This window comes from Acomys minous (assembly GCF_964271855.1).
Source record: "Acomys minous genome assembly, chromosome: 1".
Taxonomy (NCBI): domain Eukaryota; kingdom Metazoa; phylum Chordata; class Mammalia; order Rodentia; family Muridae; genus Acomys; species Acomys minous.
Genome location: NC_140483.1, coordinates 177,889,018 through 177,909,438, shown reverse-complemented (window position 1 = coordinate 177,909,438; position 20,421 = coordinate 177,889,018). Strand labels below are relative to the sequence as shown.

General features: G+C 40.2%; 1 protein-coding gene across 3 annotated transcripts in view; it reads right to left on the bottom strand.

The window, feature by feature from the left end:
- FOCAD (focadhesin) overlaps nucleotides 1–20,421 on the bottom strand; it is a 301,056-nt gene that overhangs the window by 137,777 nt on the left and 142,858 nt on the right. For all 3 annotated transcript variants that reach the window (XM_084773534.1, XM_084773535.1, XM_084773536.1), the window contains 4 exons: nucleotides 20,070–20,174; nucleotides 19,437–19,538; nucleotides 18,766–18,896; nucleotides 16,307–16,433 (listed from right to left, as the gene is read on the bottom strand). In XM_084773534.1, coding sequence (XP_084629660.1) covers nucleotides 16,307–16,433; nucleotides 18,766–18,896; nucleotides 19,437–19,538; nucleotides 20,070–20,174 — 465 coding nt within the window. The remainder of the gene's footprint in view (nucleotides 1–16,306; nucleotides 16,434–18,765; nucleotides 18,897–19,436; nucleotides 19,539–20,069; nucleotides 20,175–20,421) is intronic.

Here is a 20,421-nt window from a genome sequence, read left to right as displayed (position 1 = left end):
GAACAAATAAATAGAAAGATTATAAATCCACAAAACAAAACAAAAATGAAAGCACAATATCCAACATCTATGCTCTACAATGAAGGCACTCCTAAGAGGGGAGGTTTATAGCTCCAGGTGCCTATATCAAAAAATCAGAGAAAGCCCAAGGAAGCAATTTATGATATACCTTGGGGCCTTAAAAAATATGAACAAACATCTCAAAGTAAGAGGCAGAGAGAAATAACCAAGATCAGTGCAGAAACTAATGAAATAGAAACAAAGCGAACAATACAAAGAATCAATGAAACTAACTGCTGGTTTTTTAAAAAGATTAAGACTGACAACCCTTTATCCAAGTACATGAAAGAATGACAGAAGATGCAAATTAATAAAACTAGAGTTGATTAAAAAGGAGACAGTACAACAGACCCTAGTGAAATCCAGATGATTATGAAGATACATCATAAGCCTATATATTCCACTAAACTGGAAAATCTAAAAGAAATTACTTTTTCATAGCATGTGATCTACCAGAGCTAAACCAAGAAGACATAAACAGTGAGACATCAACATCAATAAGCTCCCAACCTGGAAAAAGAAAAAAATAAATAAATAAAGCTCAGGCCCAGATGGATTTCCCACACAAATTTATCAGACCAGTAAAGAACTAAAAATAATGTTTCTCAAACTATGACCAAAAAAAAAAAAAAAATGTAGACCAACATCCCTGGTGAATATAGATGTAAAAGTTCTCTATAAAAGACTTGAAAATTAAATGCGAGAAAAAAGTTACCTATCATGACTAAATTGCCTCTAGCTAAGACATGCAATGATGGTTCAAGATACCTAAATCAATAAATGTAATCTGCCACGCTAACAGACTCAAGGACAGAAAATACATGACCATTAGAAGCAGAAAAGGCTTTTGACAAAAATCTAACATCACTTCATGCTAAAAGTTAGGAAGAATCTAGAGATACAGGGGCCATATCTCAGCATAATAAAGGCAACATACAACAGACCCCCAGCCAACATCAGTCTGAGTGGAGAAAAGCATGGAACATTTCTCTCAAATCAGCAACAAGGCAAAGATACATATCCACACTCTGCATTCCTATTAATACAGTGTTTGAAGTCGAAGCTAGTGCAGTAAGGTGGCAAATAGGAAAAGAAGAAGTCAACACACTCTTATTTGTAGATGATGAAATTGTATACATAAAAGAACGGAAGTGCTCCAACAGAAAACTCCCACAGCTGATAAATATTTTAAACAAAACGACAGGATACAAAATTAGCACACCATGTAGCCATCCTACATAACAGAGACAAACATACTGACATACAAACATAAGCAAGGAAGGTAAGACCTATACAAGGAAAAATAACACCACCAGAGAAACTGAAGACACCAGAAAATGGAGTAACCTCCCACATCCATGGATTGGTAGGATTAGTGCGGAAACGGCCATCCTCCCAAAAGCAGCTTATATTTAATACAATTACCATCAGATTTCCAGTGTGATTTTACACCACATGGAGCCATTTGGAAGTGTGCTGCTATAAACCTGAAGGCAGCTGAAAAGAAAATCACGGACTGGGGCTGGAGAGGTGGCTCTGGTCACGAGCACACGCTGCACATACAGAGGCTCCACATGTATTTCCCAGCACCCATTTCAAGAGGCTCACAGCTGCCTGCCAGCATCAGCTCCAGGAAAATTCCAAGGCCGTGGGCCTCTGTGGACATCTGCATTCATGTGCACATACCCACACATGGACAAATACACAGGAATATATCTTTCAGGAAAAGCACACAATGTTAAATCTGGGTGCTGGTAATTCTTTATGTACCAAGTTAGATTGTACCTTTCTAGCTTGTTATTCCAAGTGAGTACTGCTGACAATTCCTAGGCTCTGCCACTTTAACACAAAAGCGCTCATAGTTAATATGCAAATGATGGGTGTGTCTATGTTGCAATAACATTTATTTGTAAGAAATAACAAAAGGAAATCACGTTTTTCTTAGTTTGTCTAGCTTCACTTATGAGACCAGGGCACTCAGCTAGCTGGATGTGTCATTCGGTGTTGATGGTGATCACGAACTTCCTATACTACCCATCATGCTCAGAGCCTGGCACCTGAGTCACCCAATGGGGCCGGCTGCACTATCCAGGAAACTTCTACAGTATGACTTGGCAGAGGCACCTACGTCAGGTGAAATACAGCAGCTGTAAAAGCTTGTTTTACCTTTGGGTTCTTTTATGTTTCCTCTAGGTCACAGGAGTTTACCTGCTAAAACACTTAGGGAGCTGGAGCTAACACGGCCAGGAAAGCTGAGCAGGAAGCACCAGGATGTTGGCTGCAGGCAACAAGGTTGGCTCTGCTCTAACACTTTAAGAAATGGAAATAATGGGTTCGAGGTTTACTGCCTATTTTTTCCTTGGCTGTTGCCATAGTTTGCGGAGGACCCCAGGGCCCAGACTCGCCTGTAGTTTTCCAGGACCCGCTGGATCCTTCTATTTCCTCTTTCTCCCAGGCTTCTCACACCTAAAGTCTCAATGGGATGACCTCCCCTCTTACCCACTATCCTAGTAGGTACAGTTTTTCGTGGGGACGTACACTTTGGACTAGTGTCTCGATATAAGTGAGTATATACCATTTAGCTCTTTTTGCTTCTGTGTGAACTCACTCATTATGACAATTTCTAGTTCAATCCATTTGTCCACAAATTTTGGAAATTCCTTGTTTTTAATAGCTGAGTAGTATTCCATAGTGTAAATGTACCACAGTTTCTTTATCCTTTCTTCTATTGAGGGACACGTAGGTTGTTTCCAAGTTCTGGCTATTATGAATAAGACAGCTATGAACATGGTTGAGCATATATCCCTGTTGTGTGGTAGTGCATCCTCTGGGTATATTCCAAGGAGTGGAATAGCTGGGTCTTGAGGAAGCCCTATTCCCATTTTTCTGAGAAAGCACCAGATAGATTTCCAAAGTGGTTGTACTAGTTTGCATTCCCACCAGCAATGCAGGAGTGTTCCTCTTTCCCCACACCCTCGCCAGCATGAGGTGTCAGTTGAGTTATTGATCTTAGCCATTCTGATGGGTGTAAGATGGTATCTCAGTGTCGTTTTGATTTGCATTTCTCTGATGACTAAGGAGGTCGAGCATTTCTTTAAGTGTTTCTCAGCCACTTGATATTCCTCTGTTGAGAATTCTCTGTTTAGTTCTGCGCCCCATTTCTCTATTGGGTTATTTGGTTTGGTGGTGTTTAATTTCTTGAGTTCTTTATATATTTTGGATATTAGACCTTTGTCAGATGAAGAGTTGGTGAAGATCTTCAGATGGACAGGACATTCTCCACTGGTGAGTGGAGAAGGAGATCTAACTTTCACACAAACTCTGGTGCCCCATATTTGAACATGTCCCTTGGATGGAGATGCCTGGTGGCACTCAGAGGAAAGATAATAGGTCACCAAGGAGAGACTTGATACCCTATGAGCATATACAGGGGGAGGAGGTCCCCCTCAGACACAGACATAGGGGAGGGGAGGGGAGTAGGGGGGAAGTGGGAGGAAGGGAAGAATGGGAGGATACATGGGATGGGCTAACAACTGAGATGTAATATGAATAAATTAATTTAAAAAAAAAGAAAGAAATGGAAATAATGGAGGTGATCTGGATGGTCCCTTAGACTCTATTCATCGGAACTTCAAGGGTGGGGACTGATGCAAAACTAGACAGCAACTCACACAGGGAGGAGGAACAGGCATGTCTCTGCCCTAACTCACAATTCTGGCCTCACAAATACAGGCACAGAGGAAGAGAAAACTACCTAGGATAAGACCAACACACGTTAGCATAACGACTCCAACAATCCCATGATGGCCTGGCCTCCCTGAAGAGTTTCCCTAAGTCCAGAGATATTCTGAGGTCTCCTCCCAATGCCACATTCCCATTCTATAAGAAAATAATTACAAATTTCTATTGCAAAGAACAGGAAATGGCTAAGCTCTCTTGGCATTTTCTCACGCAGCTCATCTTCAGTGGATCCTTGAACTAAATCACCCATAATGCCCACTGTTAGGATTGGCAGAGGAGATTCAAGTCCTAGTAATATATAACAGAAAAAAAAACTAGGAATTCAGGTACAGGGGTCAGCATCAAACACATGAAAAGCTGAGAGACCACACAGAAGAGCATACAGGGAAAGCGGCAGTCCCAAGTCATGAAGCGGCAGCCCAGGTGGAAGATATTGTTGAGTTTCTCATTGCACACAGTTGGATCGGCAACTCTTAGCTTATAGAAATATTTGGAATATGTGTTAAAGTTTAACTCTGAAGAGGAAAACAGCAGCATTGCATATGTCGGAAAAGAATTAAAAACAAAATATCCAATCATGAACTGGGGAAAGGACAATGCATACACTATGTGCCAAAGCTCAAAGGCCATTAAAATGTTATATAGATAGATATGGAGGAAGGTACAGTAAGCGCCGTAAAATGATACATGGTATGTTTTTTAATTACTTCTAAGTAATGGAGCTTTGGCTTTTTGTTTTTAAGTTCATTAATTTGTATTTTCTACTTTTTAAGTAGCAATCATGTGCTACACAATGAAAGAACATTTAAACCTCACTACTGAAATAGTAAGATAATATGGAATGAGGACTTCCACGGACAATCCAAGCTATCTTACAAATAAGGGGACAATGTAGCTTCCTACTAAGCTTAGCTCTCTACTAAATTGAGGACCAGAGATAAAGAATTCACACCTAAGCTCACAGTTCATAAATACGGTAACAGACACAATATATCAATTGTGATGGTCATATAATGGGGGTGTCATAGAACACATTGGGAAGGGCACAAAACTAGAAGCCAGGATATTTTACACAGAATAAACAAAAAAAAACCAAACTGCTCAATGAACCTGCGCTGGTTAATCTTCACTGTCAACTCGACTGGGCTGTTATCACTGAAGAGACATATTTGGGTGTGTCTATGAGGATGAACAGAGAAGTTTCAGTAAGAAGGCCCACCCTGGGAGCTGACTGAGTAAAAGAAGAAAGGGAGTACCAGCATTCCCCCTTTCTCTGCCTCCTGCTCTGCCAAGATGTGCAGTCCCAGTTCCAGAGTCCCACTGCCTTCAATTCCAGCATTCCTTGCACATGGAGAACACCTCGGCAATCCATGACCCAGAATAAGCCTGACTGTGTCAAGAACTGAGGGACTCATTGACAGCACTGAGAGGAAACAACAAACAGAAGCTAATTCAAAGGCCTCCACATTCACTTCATTATTACGTTTACAACTAGACAATCTCTCACTAATAGTAGACATTGTGATTCTTAGACTAGTACAAACCCCCTAAATTTCCAAAGTAATTTACATTCCTGCCCTCAGCAGACATTTGTTTAAGGTCTTCACCTTAGACCAGAAGTTTCCTGAGGGTTAAAACCATGTTTATCCTTGCACCGCTTTCTCTCTGTAAAGTCTAGTAGCTCTTCATGCATGGTAGGCATACAAATTTAATTAACAGAATTAACATGACTGGATAAATGTAAATTAAGACTCATAGTTGACTAGACGGGTATCTGAATTATTCTATTTTGCAGCTCTTATGAATAATGCTGTTGTAAATATTTTGTGTCTACATGCAAATGCTTTTGTATGAACACATTTTCACTTATCTTGAGTATATTCCCAGAAATGTGATTTCTGGGTCTCATAATGAGTAACTCGATGATTAAATTTTGAAAAAATCAGGGACAAAAGAGATGGCTTAACAGTTAAAGAGAATTTGCTGCACTTGCAGAGGACCCACGTTCAGTTCCCAGAACCCACATGGTGACTCACAGCCATCTGTGAATCCACTTCCAGGGCAGCTGACTCTCTTCTGGTCTTTGAGGTCACCAGGCACCTACATGGTGCAAACATGCAGACAAAACATTCATACACATAAAATAAACAAATCTCAAAAAATTAAAAATAAATATTTTTTAAGTGGGGTTGGGTGTCTTATAATCATAATACTGTTCTACACTCACTAGTCACCAACTCCAACCAATCCAAAGTGTACTGAAATTTATGTGGGAAAATACTGCCTCCCCAGCTCTCAACTATTCTTCTCCAATCCTTTTCATTTATACACTGGCAGCCATTATTAGTAAGGTTTTTTTGACATACACCTTTATAAACTTCCTGCACATACACTGGAAAACACTAGACAAAATCTGAACACTTGTAACAACTGTTCTTAGTAAAATGCAAAGTATCTTCTCATATCCAACAATCAGTGAAGCTCTATATAATATATTCCATCTGTAAGCACCTGAAAATATGCCCTCTACTGAGGTTTCACTTCATATCTAATAGAATATCTCTAATGAAAAACAAACAAACAAACAAACAAACAGTAAGAAACATTAAGAATGAAGAGATAAGCTGGGTGTGGTGATCTCTGAGATCCAAAGAAACAGGTCAACCTTTGAGCTCCAGCACAGCCAGAGGTACACCAAAAAAAAAAAACCTGTCTAGGCTGGGGGCAGTGGCACATGCCTGTAATCCCAGCACTCTAGGAGGCAGAGGCAAAGTCAGATTGCTCTGAGTTCAAGGCCAGCCTAGTATGCAAAGTGGAGTCCACAATCAAGGCTACACAGAGAAACCAAGTCTCAAACCTCCCCCCAAAAAAAGGAGGAATGGGCAGAGAGACAGCTCAAGGCTAAGAGAACTTACTGCACAACATGAAGACCTGAGGTTTAGATCCCAGCACAGACATAGAGAAACTAAGCACAAATCTGTAGCACCAGTACTGTGGGAAGACCAAGACAGGGTGGTCCGTGGGGTTTGCTGGCTGCTAGCCTAGCTAAACAACATGAAATGCAGGTTCAGGGAGAGATCTTGACTATCACAAGATGATGAAACATTCTAGAAGTTCAAGCTTTGATGTACATCTTTCTGAATATGCTTTTAAGAACTTGATTTTGTATTCTGAAAGCAAACATTATGGTGGTTAATTACATATCAATAAAGCCTGGTTGTTGTTGTTGTTCAGTACCTAGTTGTTAGGAAAAAAGTTTTCACAAGGTTCAAAAACAACAAAAAGTAGACAAATAATTTGTATATAGGTACACCTACAGACCACATGAAGAGACAATAAAACTTCACAAACCAAGCATAACGATGCTTCAGAAAGGCGCTAAGAATTTATATCTGGAATAAAAGCAGAGCTGGTAAGATGAATGAATGAGATGTAAATGCATAAGAGCTCACACACACCCTACAGGTTTATTTAACTTGTATAAATCATCTGCAGTGGCTGCCATATCCTAACAAAGGAGAGATGGCATCACAACCGGTCTATTTCTGGACAGCCTTCCTCGGGACATCCGATGCTCAGTGTACCTTCAGTTCTGCTGACCTAGAAGTTTTGTTCTCCTGCCCAGAGCCACAGCAAGCACTCCGTGAAAGGGAAGCTCAGATTCCCCCAGGCACCTTAAACTTTTGATGCCCTTAAGGCAACAGGCTCAGAAAGGAATGACAGTGTTAGGAGGGGTGATTGATCCAGGTTACCATGAGGGAATTGAGGGTAAGAAAGGGCATGTCTGAAAAGCAGGAGATTCTTTAAGGCGTCTGCTGGGGCTACCACGTCCTGCTTAACGAACGTCAACAGGAAACTACAACAACCATTCCAGGCAGGATGACAAAGGACTCCAAGAATGAAGGTATGGGCCACTCCTCCAGAAAGAGAGGCAAGACCTGCTGAGGTGCTTGTTGAGGATGGAGAAAATATAGAATGAGCAGCCCGATGAAGGGAGCTATAAATACTAGCTATGGTCATGTGACCAGCTGCAGAAACAAGTGCTATAACTGACATGAGTGTTTGTCATATTTTGTTAATAACATTTGTGCAGATGTTTGTGTTTTCTTTCCTCAATTTCTTTACCATTTAATATAGCATCAATTGAGATAATATCCGTGGTTATCATACTTCAGTCATGAGACAGCACAAGAATGTCTCTCGAGGAAAACTGCCACCCATTCTAAAATTTATGTGTTTGTATAGTTATACATGGAATAGTTAGCTATATCACTTTAGGCATAATTGTAACCTGGCTATTGTTTTCATTTAGAAATTAAACACAACATAAAGAGATATTATATGTCAAGTTGACAAAAGGTGACTTGTGGTAGATATTCTTGGTGGTCCACTTGACTACATCTGGATTTAAGAACCCAAGCATCTGGGTATACCTGTGAGGAATTTTTAATTAATTGGATCACCTGAGATCTTAAGACTCACCCTAAATCTGAACCACACCTTCTTTTGGAAACCTATGGAAAGGACACGCAAGAAGAAGAAGGAGCTTTTGCTCTTTGCCTGGCTGCCTCGTTCTCACTGGCAAGTTGATTCGTCCTGCAGTCGGGGATTCCCTTACTGGGATTAGAGCCTACCTCATCAAGACGCCAACACATACTGAAGACCAGCTGAGATGTCCATCATAGGGTAGCCATTATTGGACTAGCTGAACCACAGTGTGTAAACTGCTCTAATAAAGACCCTGCATGCGCGCGCGCGCGCACACACACACACACACACACACACACACACACACACACACACACCTACCTGTTCCTCTAGAGAAAACCCTGGCTAATACACAGAGTTATAAGACTACAATAAGAAATATGCCTTCCTCTGATATAAATACAGTAAAAGAAACCACTGATCCAGGGAAATAAATAATATTTAACTTTTTTTTTTAAGATAAAGGCAATCCCATGCAGAAACCATTTAGAGACTGCTCTTGACAACAATCTGAAACCTCAGTATTGAAGACACAGGACACTGGGAAACACACACATTGAAAAATTCTGTTTTATCTCTGGAAATTTTTAATCAGTAACCTCAGCTCTTCAAAGCCCTTTAGAGAATCTACTTGACACAAGCAATATCACTGCCATTCATTTTCCACAAAGTCCATAACTTGGCTAGAATATCTGAAACACAAATGAAAGGGAAAGAAATATACTCCAGTTCAGAGTACAAATACAGCACAAACGAAGAGGTCAATGACACTGTAGCATCTGACTATAGCTCTATCATTAGAGATCAAAGCCATATGACCCTGTCGACTGTTTAAGCAACTAAATCCCTCAAATGACAATTTACATAAGTAGAGGCCCAGTGTCATGGCCAGGAAACAAAAGGAATAGCACCCCAGAGGACATCTTACTCACTGCACAATTTAGACCTAAGGCATAATGCATGCCATTATGTTGCTTTGAGATTCTTAGGGAAAATAATATAATGTTCTATATATCGTGGAAGTAGCCTAAATCACAAGGGTCTAGTGTACATGCAAAATCAAAACACAAAGATATGTTTAGAATGATACAGCCATTTTCTGTTGGATAAGAAAAGTCTCTCAAACATAAAAACCAACCACTGTTAGAAAATTCATGTACTATGAAAAGACTTACCAATGCCTGGTCAGCTTAATTCCAAATATTTCTTAACCCAGTTAACTTCCTTCCAGTATATTACAATGAATGTGATTCTTTCTTTTTTTTTTTTTTCTGGGGGGGGGGGGGTTGAGGTCTTTTTTTTAATTAATTAATTCATATTACATCTCAATTGTTATTCCATCCTTTCTATCCTCCCATTCCTCCCTTTCTCCCACTTTCACCCTATTCCCCTCCCCTTTGACTGTGACTAGGGGAGACCTCCTCCCCCTGTATATGATCATAGGGTATCAAGTCTCTTCTTAGTAGTCTGTTATGCTTCCCCTGAGTGTCACCAGGCCTCCCCATCAAGGGGATGTGGTCAAATATGGGGTACCAGAGTTCATGTGGAAGTCAGTTTCCACTCTCCACTCATCTGTGGAGAATGTCCTGTCCATTGGCTAGATCTGGGTAAGGGTTTGATGTTATAAATGTGATTCTAATCACAGAATCAAGGCTACTTCAAATCTGTGGCCTCCAGTGTCCGTAGGAATGAGTCTCTTGGTGGTATTTGATACTAGGCAGATAAAAGGTAAAATACCCTTGTTCTTCGAGACATTTATATAGCACAGAAATGAGTTTAAGCACATCTGAGATGACGTTTTTGTGAGAAGCATGATTTTATGTCATTTGAGGCCAGATAAAAAGCTTTTGAAATAGCCTTGCTAATTTCTTGGAAGGTACCAAAATAATGCTTTCGATCAGATTTCAAAATCCAAAACCTTTCAAACCATTAACATCATTTACTATGCTGCCCTCTTTCATTGATGGCCTTTCTATACCCTATGTCCTCATTTACCCCCTAAAGGAAAGCCTACTTCTTGTATAAGCTTAAACCAATATATTTTATTCACAGGAATGGCAGAAGGGTACAATTAGCATCATTTTAGTCCCATCATTATTTCCAGCTCAGTGGCATTTGTTCAGATGAACACAATTTACAACCACTGAGTCCAATTCCTCTGATACTAACTAACATCATTAAGACCCTCCCAGTGTCTAGCCTGTTTGATCTTTTAAAGAATGCTTTCTGTATAAGACTGGGAGCCGGAAGCTCTCAGCAGGATACCCTGCACAGCCTGCACGCTCACTCACAGACCATGCACATTGGCTAGTAATACTCAAGCCATGATTCTGACTCAAGTAAGAAAGTATTTCCAAAAAATTCTATAAACACAAAATACACTAAGAAAAAATGGATTCAAAGAATCACATAGAGCACAGGGAGATCCTAAATGTTTCAACTTCTAGAGTAAGGACTGCAGACCCTAGCAAATCTGAGAAAAGTAAACAGCGGGTGGCAGAGGACTGGGGATTGAAGAATGGAAGCAAATCAGGAAGTGAGAAAACACAAGACATCAACTTTAAATTTTTTTTTTACTGTAGGTCTTGATATAGAAGTCAACTTCCATAATCTCTGAATGTTTTCTTTTTTAAAAAGTAAAAACAACCAATTAAAAAGTAGTGGGGAAGCTAAGCTGGTCTATTTTAAAAGAAACACATTATTTTTATTTCCCCACAATTTCCACACATGGCTTGTGAGTAGTGAATAGTAGCCATTATATAAGTATAACACAGCCAGTTAAATTTTTACTTCAAAAATAAGAAACTATATTTAAAAACCTACTTGAAGGAAGGCAGAGTAAATGTTATAATATCCACAAATGTTTAATAAAAGGCAAGTTCCTGCTGTCCTTTTAAAGTTAAAAATAAAACCAAACTACAACTTTCAACTGCAAAGAGTCATTGTGTAGAATATAAAAAGCACAGCATGGAAACAGATTCAACAAATGTACAAAAAGAGTTTTCATGCCCAGAAAGAACTGAAGGCATCAAAAAATAGGCCCCCGAACTACAAATAACAGAGGGCAGTTCAAAAAGACCAGCAAATCCATTCTCTAATGCATAGCAAATTAAACTTAATCAACCCCTCTGCAAGGTTACACAGGCAATCCACCTTTAAAAGTCTCCGCAAACAAAACCAAGGCGCAACAAAGAGGTCCAGTGTGCAATAAATACTGAACCCGCAGTAGGCGACAGAAGCCTTACTGTACACAGCTGAGAAAACCTGCCACACAACAATGGATCACATTTCCATACTAAATTATATTTATCACGCTAAAAATGCTTAGACAAAATGCAGGATTTCTATTGGACATTTTTATATCACACTAACTCTCTAAAACCTTCCAGACCTGCTGGGTCCCATTGAAAATTGTCCCTACCCCATGGTGTTGTAAAGGGGACCCTAGACAAAGGGCTAGGATGACGGGAGAGGGCAAGGACAACTACCTTCCACCATGATTTCAGAAAATAAATAAATAAAAGAGGGTAGAATAGCCAAAACATACTCTTGGCAAGGGTATCTCAGGGGAAATCACTGCTGTGACAAATGGCCTGAAATGAACTCTTCCAGCGGTCACGAATCCCCAGGAAAGGCCCTTCCCCTCCTTATCCATTGCTCAATTGTACAATACTCTGCTTTGAAAATATAACACCCCAATGGTGCGGGGCAAGATGAAAGAGCTTTTCTCAGTGATTCTGAAACGCCTATTAATTTTTGCCACAACAGACTCACAGCTGACTAAGAAAACACAGGGCTAGCATGCCTCCCATCCCCGCCTTAAGAGAGAAAAGTAGTGTTCAGAGTGACCGAGACCTCTTTCCGAGTTCAATGCACTGACTTTATTTCTGCACACCCTGCATTTCATCTAATCCCAGGCAGCTTGTTTAGACTGGAGGTTATTTCCACTCTTAAAGGTTTAGCTGCAATAGGAGTTGACTATATAACCTTCAGGATGGATATAGTGGGGCTCACTCACTGCTGCTTTTGTGCATTCTATGACTGAAAGAGAAAACCTCAGACTGTTCTAAAGTCCTTCCAACCTTATCACACCTAGTAAAGCAGCATTATGGAAGGAAGAGACCAAATGCTATTGGCCTCAAGAGCATTCAGACATCCACATTGTCAGGCACCTGATCTGGCAGGCTAGAATTTCTAAAGTGTTAAGTAAATACCAGCTACATTACAATACTGCTTCTTCACCACAAAATGAAACAGTATAATCCATATATCACGAAAGGGCAAATTTTGTACTTATCATCAAAGAAATACTAGCTAAGAGAAATATTATCCTAAAAGAGATATGTGAAGTCAAAATCAATATATTATTAATAGCCTTAAAGAAGGAATGAAGTATCTGCTTTCCAGTTTCCAAAAGACATTAGCATCTTTCTGGTCAGCTGAGAGTTCTAGAAGCTTTGCGGGGTTATTTGTTTAGCCAAGAAGAACCACAAAATGTATAATGTAAACACAATCCTTACTCTGACACACTTGGCATTGGAACAGACTCCATCCTTTGAGAAGTCTGTCCTTGGGAGACATGTAAATGAGTAAGCAGCAGCCATGTTGAAACTGAACCTGACTCCACTGGGGACAAATGAGGTTCATCATTTTGACTTTCAGAACCAGAGACTTCATTACCTACCAAGCTTAAGGGAGAAACACCACCTCTTGCACAGAAGCAAGGTTTGGAAAGCTCTTGAAATTCTATTTTAAGTGGCTTTCTACCTGAAGTATTTTCTCATAGCCATAGTTATTCAGTTTGTGCTCTTAACTTTATTGATTTATTCTACTGTTTTAGGCTATCTCTTTATATTCCTAATGATATCTGATAGTCAAAGACCTAAAGAGTAATAGACAAATCATGACCAAATGCTTCTGGGAAACAGATTCATAGTTATGTTGAATAAGTCCAGTCTTGGACCTGGTGAGTACGCCAGTGTTCTACACATGTTACCAATTAGAAACCAGAGTAAATGGCCTTGGGGAATGAATGCTGACTTCTGAGGATAGCACACCAGCCCAAAAGGAGAAATGAGCCCAAGTCAGTAAATATTAAATATGGCCTGGAAAGGGATGCTGAATTGAATAAATTTCATGACTTTAGCATATATCACGGTACAGAACAGCAGCAACCTCACAATGAAAACACACAAGCAGAAAGGGTGCAAAGTCTTATACAAGACAGAAAGAGATATAACTACCATCAAAGTGGAGGGTTATTCCGATTTATTTAGATGAACATACAGTTATTCACTGCTAAATGTCAATAAAGACCATTTTTATTACCAAAAACTAACAGCAATACAGTATCAACAAACAAAACACCTCAGGATACTTGCAATATTTATGAAAAAAAACCATGGTATGTAGCATATTTATCTCTACAAAGCATCAGTAAAGGTTTACATTCTAGATGAGGAATCTTAGAAAATAAAGGATAACAAAATAAGCATTTGGCGACACAAAAAAATATAAAAATTAAGTTAACTGATTGGTGGTACTGTTCCATGATTTATTCTTATCTTGTTAACATGATTTAAGGAGACTAAAAACTAGCATTAGACTATTACATACTGGATGCGAAACATGTCAAATTTAGTGTCTTCCTTTGTGGGCATTGTGGAGACAGGCTTTATAGGAATAGCCCTGGATGTCCTCGAACTTGTGCTATAGACCAAGCAGCCACAAACTCAGACATCCGCCTCCAGAGCGCTGGAATTAAAGGCATGTGCCAGGTACACCCAGCTTCAGATGAGGTTTTTTAAAGGAAAGTTTTGATTGAAAATTGATATGAGATTTAGACTATATAATGTTAACAGGAAGGAAACCAGATGAGAATGAATAACTCCTTTATCCTAGCAGGGAAGTAAGAAATGAGCTTTATTAAATTAAAAAAACTCGACACATTGCCTCAGTGCTGCAGAGATAGTGGCTCTCAACCTGTGGGTGACAATCCCATCATATATCCTGCATACCAGATATTTACATTATGATTCAGAATTGTAGCAGAATTACAGTTATGAAATAATTTTATGGTTGGGGTCCCACAACATGAAGAACTATATGAAGGGACTGCAGCATTAGGAATGTTGAGAACCACTGCTCTAGGAAGAACACTGAGAAGCAAGGAAAGACGGCATTCAAGTTGGCTCAAGTTATTTTTGTAAGTGATGGTTTGGGTCAAAGAATGGACCGAGGCCTAGGTTTTCAACAATCCCAAATGGTGTCCTTGGGTATACAAGGAAGGAAATATAGCTTTAGTGATGATGTAGAAGATAGCACAGGAAGAAGAAATCAGATCACTATCATATATTGTGTGGGTGTCAGGGAAAAGAAGGAAGAAATATTTAGAACCTCTGTGACAGACTCCACCTAACTAGGTACCAACTGACCAGGAACAAGTCAAACAGCTAGAGAGCAGCAACACGGGCTGACGGCAGGCGAGGGTCTTTCTGTACGCATTCTCCTTTTATCTTCACTGGAAGCATAGCTATGACTAAGTGAATTGACTAAAGAGCATAACCCTCCGGCAGCTCTTGGTGGTCATCAAACACATTCTCATGGCTGCCTAAAAACAGAGATGTTTTCTGCCACAAGACAGTGTTCTCCTACCTTCAGTACTAACTATAGTGTAGTAATGATGTCTTAGATAAATGGGCTAAGAAAACTTCATGCCAAACGCAGTGAATCTCCTAAAAATTAAGCATTAATATATGCTTGACCCTTATACTAACAGCAAACAATGGAGGAAAAAAAAAACCAGAAATATAGGAACAATAAGACTAAATCACCATTTCATTAGAAGAAAGTTAATTGGGATAAAAATTTAAAGAAAATGCTTCAACGACAAAAACAGTCCATCTGCATGTTTTCTTAATAGTTTTCTTAATGTTGTTAAAACTTTGTTTAAAAATAAAGTCTAGCTACTTATTGGAAAAGTGATATACTTGGTAAAGAAGTGCCTTCCAATGCCACATGACTAACTGAAGCAACAGAAATTAGAAGCCCACAGCTCAGTGAGCAGTCACCTGCTGTATCAGTCTTGTGAAGGCCTAACAACTTTCCAACTGCAGGAGGGTAGGTCTGACAGAGCCATCCTGAGGGCACATCCTCTGGTGAACAGCGACTATACTCAGTCTGGAGAAGGAAGTCTTCACACAGCCCAAACTCCTCCCAAACCTAGATCTTGAGTAAATAAATGTCTCTCTGAGGTCTTTCTCCTGCTATTCCTACCCTGTAACTATTGAAAACGGACATAAAAAATATTAACACAAGGACATTAACATATAAACACTTGATGTTGTTTATCTTATAGCAATCATCATCATCATCATCATCATCATGAACCAGAATTAGCTGCCACACTAGGAGTGTCCTTATTCCCTTAAAAACTGCAGTATGCACACTCACTGTGTCAAAACCCTGGTAAGATGACGGAAGATCGCTGACGTGATAATCATATTTCTTCCAACAGTACGAGTTTTCTTTGACATACTGTTACTCCAGGAATAGTCTAGATTTCAGGCAATGACCTGAAGCCTGTTCTGCTATTCACTCATTTACCAGACCTGGTCACCAGGAAGGGAAGACTCCTTTGCCAGCCTTCACATCAGTCATGATTTATTCAGCCAACACGAGGGCCACTGACCCACAGCTACTACTTTGCCTTAACTGATTCTAAGGTTCTTTAATCAAAAAATTAAGTAAACACAATTAAGAGCTTCGCAAAAAACAAGAAAGACGAAAGAAAAACCAAAGATAGGATCTCTATAAAGTGCCAGGCTGAGGAATCAAAATCCCCTCAGGAAAAAAGTATGCAAAGCAATCCTGTTCTAACTCCCCTGAGCCCTCCCCGGCCACCACCACCAAAACCAAATTCCCAGAATTAATACTGAAACTTTCATCAACCCAAATCTGATCTTACACCCTTGTAAAATAGCTTAAGAGCTATACAAGCCAATTCAGAACTGCTTACCTCAGCCTGGCAGAGCGCATGAAGGCCTTGTAAGACCAAGGCAGCCGGAGTAGCTTGATCGGGCTTGGTGCAGTCATTCAACACCTGAGAAATGGCTGCCAACATGTCAGCACCATGCTGATAAGGCCTACAAAACATGACGGTTTCAACTCAAAATTACCGCCAAAGATTTCTTCTTATTCCCAGATCTTTTGACTATAATAAAGGCATTCATTCTTTTCACCTTCAAATACTAACACATGTTCTTCAAAGTCTTTATATTATGATCATTTCTACTGCAATTTAATGCTTATTTTTCTACAGAAGTTTTAAAAAGAAGACACTTCTACAAATCCATGCATACACTTACAAGTCAATATGGACGTGCACATGCATATGTGCAGGGACACGTGTGTGTGGGTACTGCTTCCACGGCAGGTTTACTCGCCGACACACATGGAGGTCAAAGGTTGAGGCCGGTGTCCTTCTGCAATCATTCTCTGCCTTATTCTTTCAGACAAGGTCTGCACTGGACCTGGAGCTCACTTTTTCTTTTTCTTTTTTCTTTTTTTTTTAAGATTGATTTACTTATTACTTATACAGTATTCTGCCTGCATGTGTGCATTCACACCAGAAGAGGGCACCAACTGGTGATCTCATTACAGTTGGTTGTGAGCCACCATGTGGTAGCTGGGAACTGAACTCAGGACCTTTGGGAGAATAGATAGTGCTCTTAACCTCTGAGCCATCTCTCCTGCCCCACTCTTTCAGCTAGACTGCGTGGCCAAGAAAATCCCAGGGAGCCAAGCACTACGTTCAAAGCATGCACCTACATGCTCAGCTTTCACCTGGGCGCAGGGGATCCAAACCCAGCTGCTCCTGATTGCACAGCAACACTTTCCCCACTAAGCTCCCTGTGAAGGCCCCAAAGAAGGTACATCTCATGAGTTTTAATCTTTAAGTCGTAAATCCTATTGTCAGAATTGGGAATTTTTAACAATGCTAAATTAATGGACATATTTTTATAGAGATTATAGGAAATGACAATGCTATTTCTGTCTGGTGGTTGTTCTGGCATCAGACACTGAGTGTGAAAGCAGACACTGCAGATCGGACAGTTCATGGGAGTGACACTGAAAATGGTCATTGTATTTATCATCACCAAGATGATAAGTATCCTAATACAAGGGACAGCTGACTGGGCACCTGTCCCATGTCAGGCACTGCATCCACCACGTCCTCTGCCCTTCCTCTCCAACCTCTCTCACATACACTGTACCATCCCCACAGGGTCTTTAGCCTAACAATTGCTTGGGTTTGTTCTCAGAAAGCCTCCAGGACATAATACTTTTCTCTAATTAACAAACTATCAACAAACAAAACTGACAGGATTCTTCTGTCTCATTGTTCCACAAAAGGAAATAACTTTCCAAAACTGGGGTTTTAAAAAAAAAAACTTGTTAAATTTGATAGTAGGAAAGAAAAGAACATGAGTAAGTTCTCAAGACTGACTAGTCCGACATCCAATCTTTCCTCCACCTCAACCTTCCTTGTAAAATAAGAATGTCGGCAAAAAACTCCTTGTCTCTGAAATTTGCTCCGTGCCAAGATTTTAATAAAATCCAGACACACAGGTCCTGGGTTACATAAGTGTAGCTTGTTGGTACCTCAGTCCACTACGGCTTTTACATTGCAGATAGGCTCAGAAAAGAGACAGAACTGCTAGGGTTTGGATTCTTACTCTCTGACTCGAGATTTTACTGGATTCAGGAACCATCCATGTAATGAACAACGGTGCCCACCTCCTGCACCTCTCAGGACACATCCTTCATCCTGGGTCCTGGACAGAGTGAGAGCATATTCACAGGCACTCTACAGTGCCGCAGGCCAGCACACATGCCAAGCCACTGAACTAGAAATGACGTCCAGTGCTCCCACTCTACTTCCGCCACACAGTCTTACTTCACTCCGTGCGACAGGGTAAAGCAGGCACTAAGCAAGGGGAGCTTCGCTTGTGTTGTTTTAGTCTTGGCTCTTCGATTCATCCCTAAGACAGACCAGCAGTCAGCTCTCTGTCTGCACTTCTTCAGAAAGCTTAGCGGATAGACAGAAACTCAATATCATTCTCTGCCTGCAGCGGAGAGGCTGACACAGGAGGCTCCTGAGTTCAAGGCCAGCTTGGGCTACCCAGTGAGACCCCACCTCAAAAGCAAAACAAAGAACTGCTTATGACCACAGTCTACTGCTTAGTTGTGAGGCATTTATATACAGAAGAATAGAAAACATGATGCGATATGTTACTATAACATTAAACTATTATCCAAAAGGGATATAAATATTCTCTACACTAAAATAAAGGAACCAATTTAAAAGGGAAAAAACATATTTACTTCTGAAGAAACAATGTATCTTTCTGCATTGCAAAAAGAAAAAAAGTAACTTCTCTTCACATGCATCTCGAAGACTGAGGCCCGTCTCACCTCTGTTTACATATATCTCTGATGGATGCAGCTTTTGCAATCAGTTTCTCCCACTGGATCTCCTTGCCCGCAGAGAGAGAGGGTGCATCACACATAGCCAGGAAACGCTGCAGCTCAGGGTACACACGATCCTAGTAAGACAATTTCACCCAAAAAAAAAAAAAAAAAAAAAAAAAAAATTAAAGAAAGGCAATTTGCTAACTCAAGATGAATAATGATTATCTCCTTTTATGCAACGTTTTCACCTCTAAATCTTGCATTTGCATTGGAAATTGTAATGTACCTCTGCTAATCAGCACAGAAGAATGTTGTTGTGATTATAGAGGCTTTCCTTACAGCCCCATGCACTGTTCATGCCAGAAAACAAGTGGCCAGATCACACCCTTCCAACAAAGCCTCTAATCACAACCATATTCCTATTACTTTATCATACAAATGGAAAGAGGCATGACAGAAGTGGCATAGTAAGATTATCTTATGTCCTCAGCTTCTGAGTCAAACACAACTGACTGCTTTACAGATCGAACACACCACAATAAATCAAAATTGGTCAGTGCGGTCATTGATGGCACTCACTACGATTACTAACTCTGAGCAGCACTGTTGCAGCACTATGTTTCTGCAGAGAAAGGAACGTGTTTAACATGCAACAAGTACACAGCAACGCTCACCTGCTTTCCCCACAAAGCTGTCAACAGGCGCAATGTGACGGCTCTTAGTTGTGGAGTGGTCCCAAGCAGCTGAATCACTCGCAGGATCTGCCCTGTGCAGACCTAGGAAGATAGTAGTGAAACTTTTCATGAAGGAAGGCAACTGCGAGCACGCAAAGGGCATTTGCTATAGTAAGAACTGGAGCGCAAGTTTAGCTCTCACCCATCTTCTAAGATCCAGGAAGAGAGCTTTGGGAGGGATGAGTGGGCAATTAGGAGCAAAGGGCCTAGCCTCGGGGAACAGCAAATGCGAAAACAGATATTTAGGGGTGTAAAGGAATTTTTACATCTAATAGTAAGTTTACCTGTAGACATTAGCTTCTCTAAAATGAAGACAAAGGGGGAATATATGATCATGGCAAAAATTAGGGCTTAAAATATTATAAATAGCTGGGCGTAATGGTGCACGCCTTTAATCCCAGCACTCAGGAGGCAGAGGCAGGTGCATTGCTGTGAGTTCGAGGCCAGCCTGGTCTACAAAACAAGTCAAGGACAGCCAGGGCTAGACGGGGAAACCCTGTCTTCAATATATATATTTTCCAACTATTAAGGTTTTTCCTCCCCTACCCAAAGACAGTCAATTGGCATACTAACCTTGTGAACACCCAGTGTAGGTAAAGTATATAATATGTCATTGTATTGTATAGGATCTAATGGTCTTCCCAATTTGAACATCAAAACTGGAATCAGATTTGGTACCTAAGACAAGTTTAAAGGGCATATAAATTAGGCTATGGACTGAATTCTACAAAGCTATGCCAACATCTTATTTCTTCAAAGCAAAAATATGACTAAGGATGAGTTAGAAGGCTTAGAAATGTCAACTACTTATTATTAATGTCAATTTCATACTAACACTAATACTCCAATTTTATTATATTCAGCTTCCAAACATGAGTTAAGACCTGTATTTCTTAAACAACTATGACACCAAATAATAAGAAAG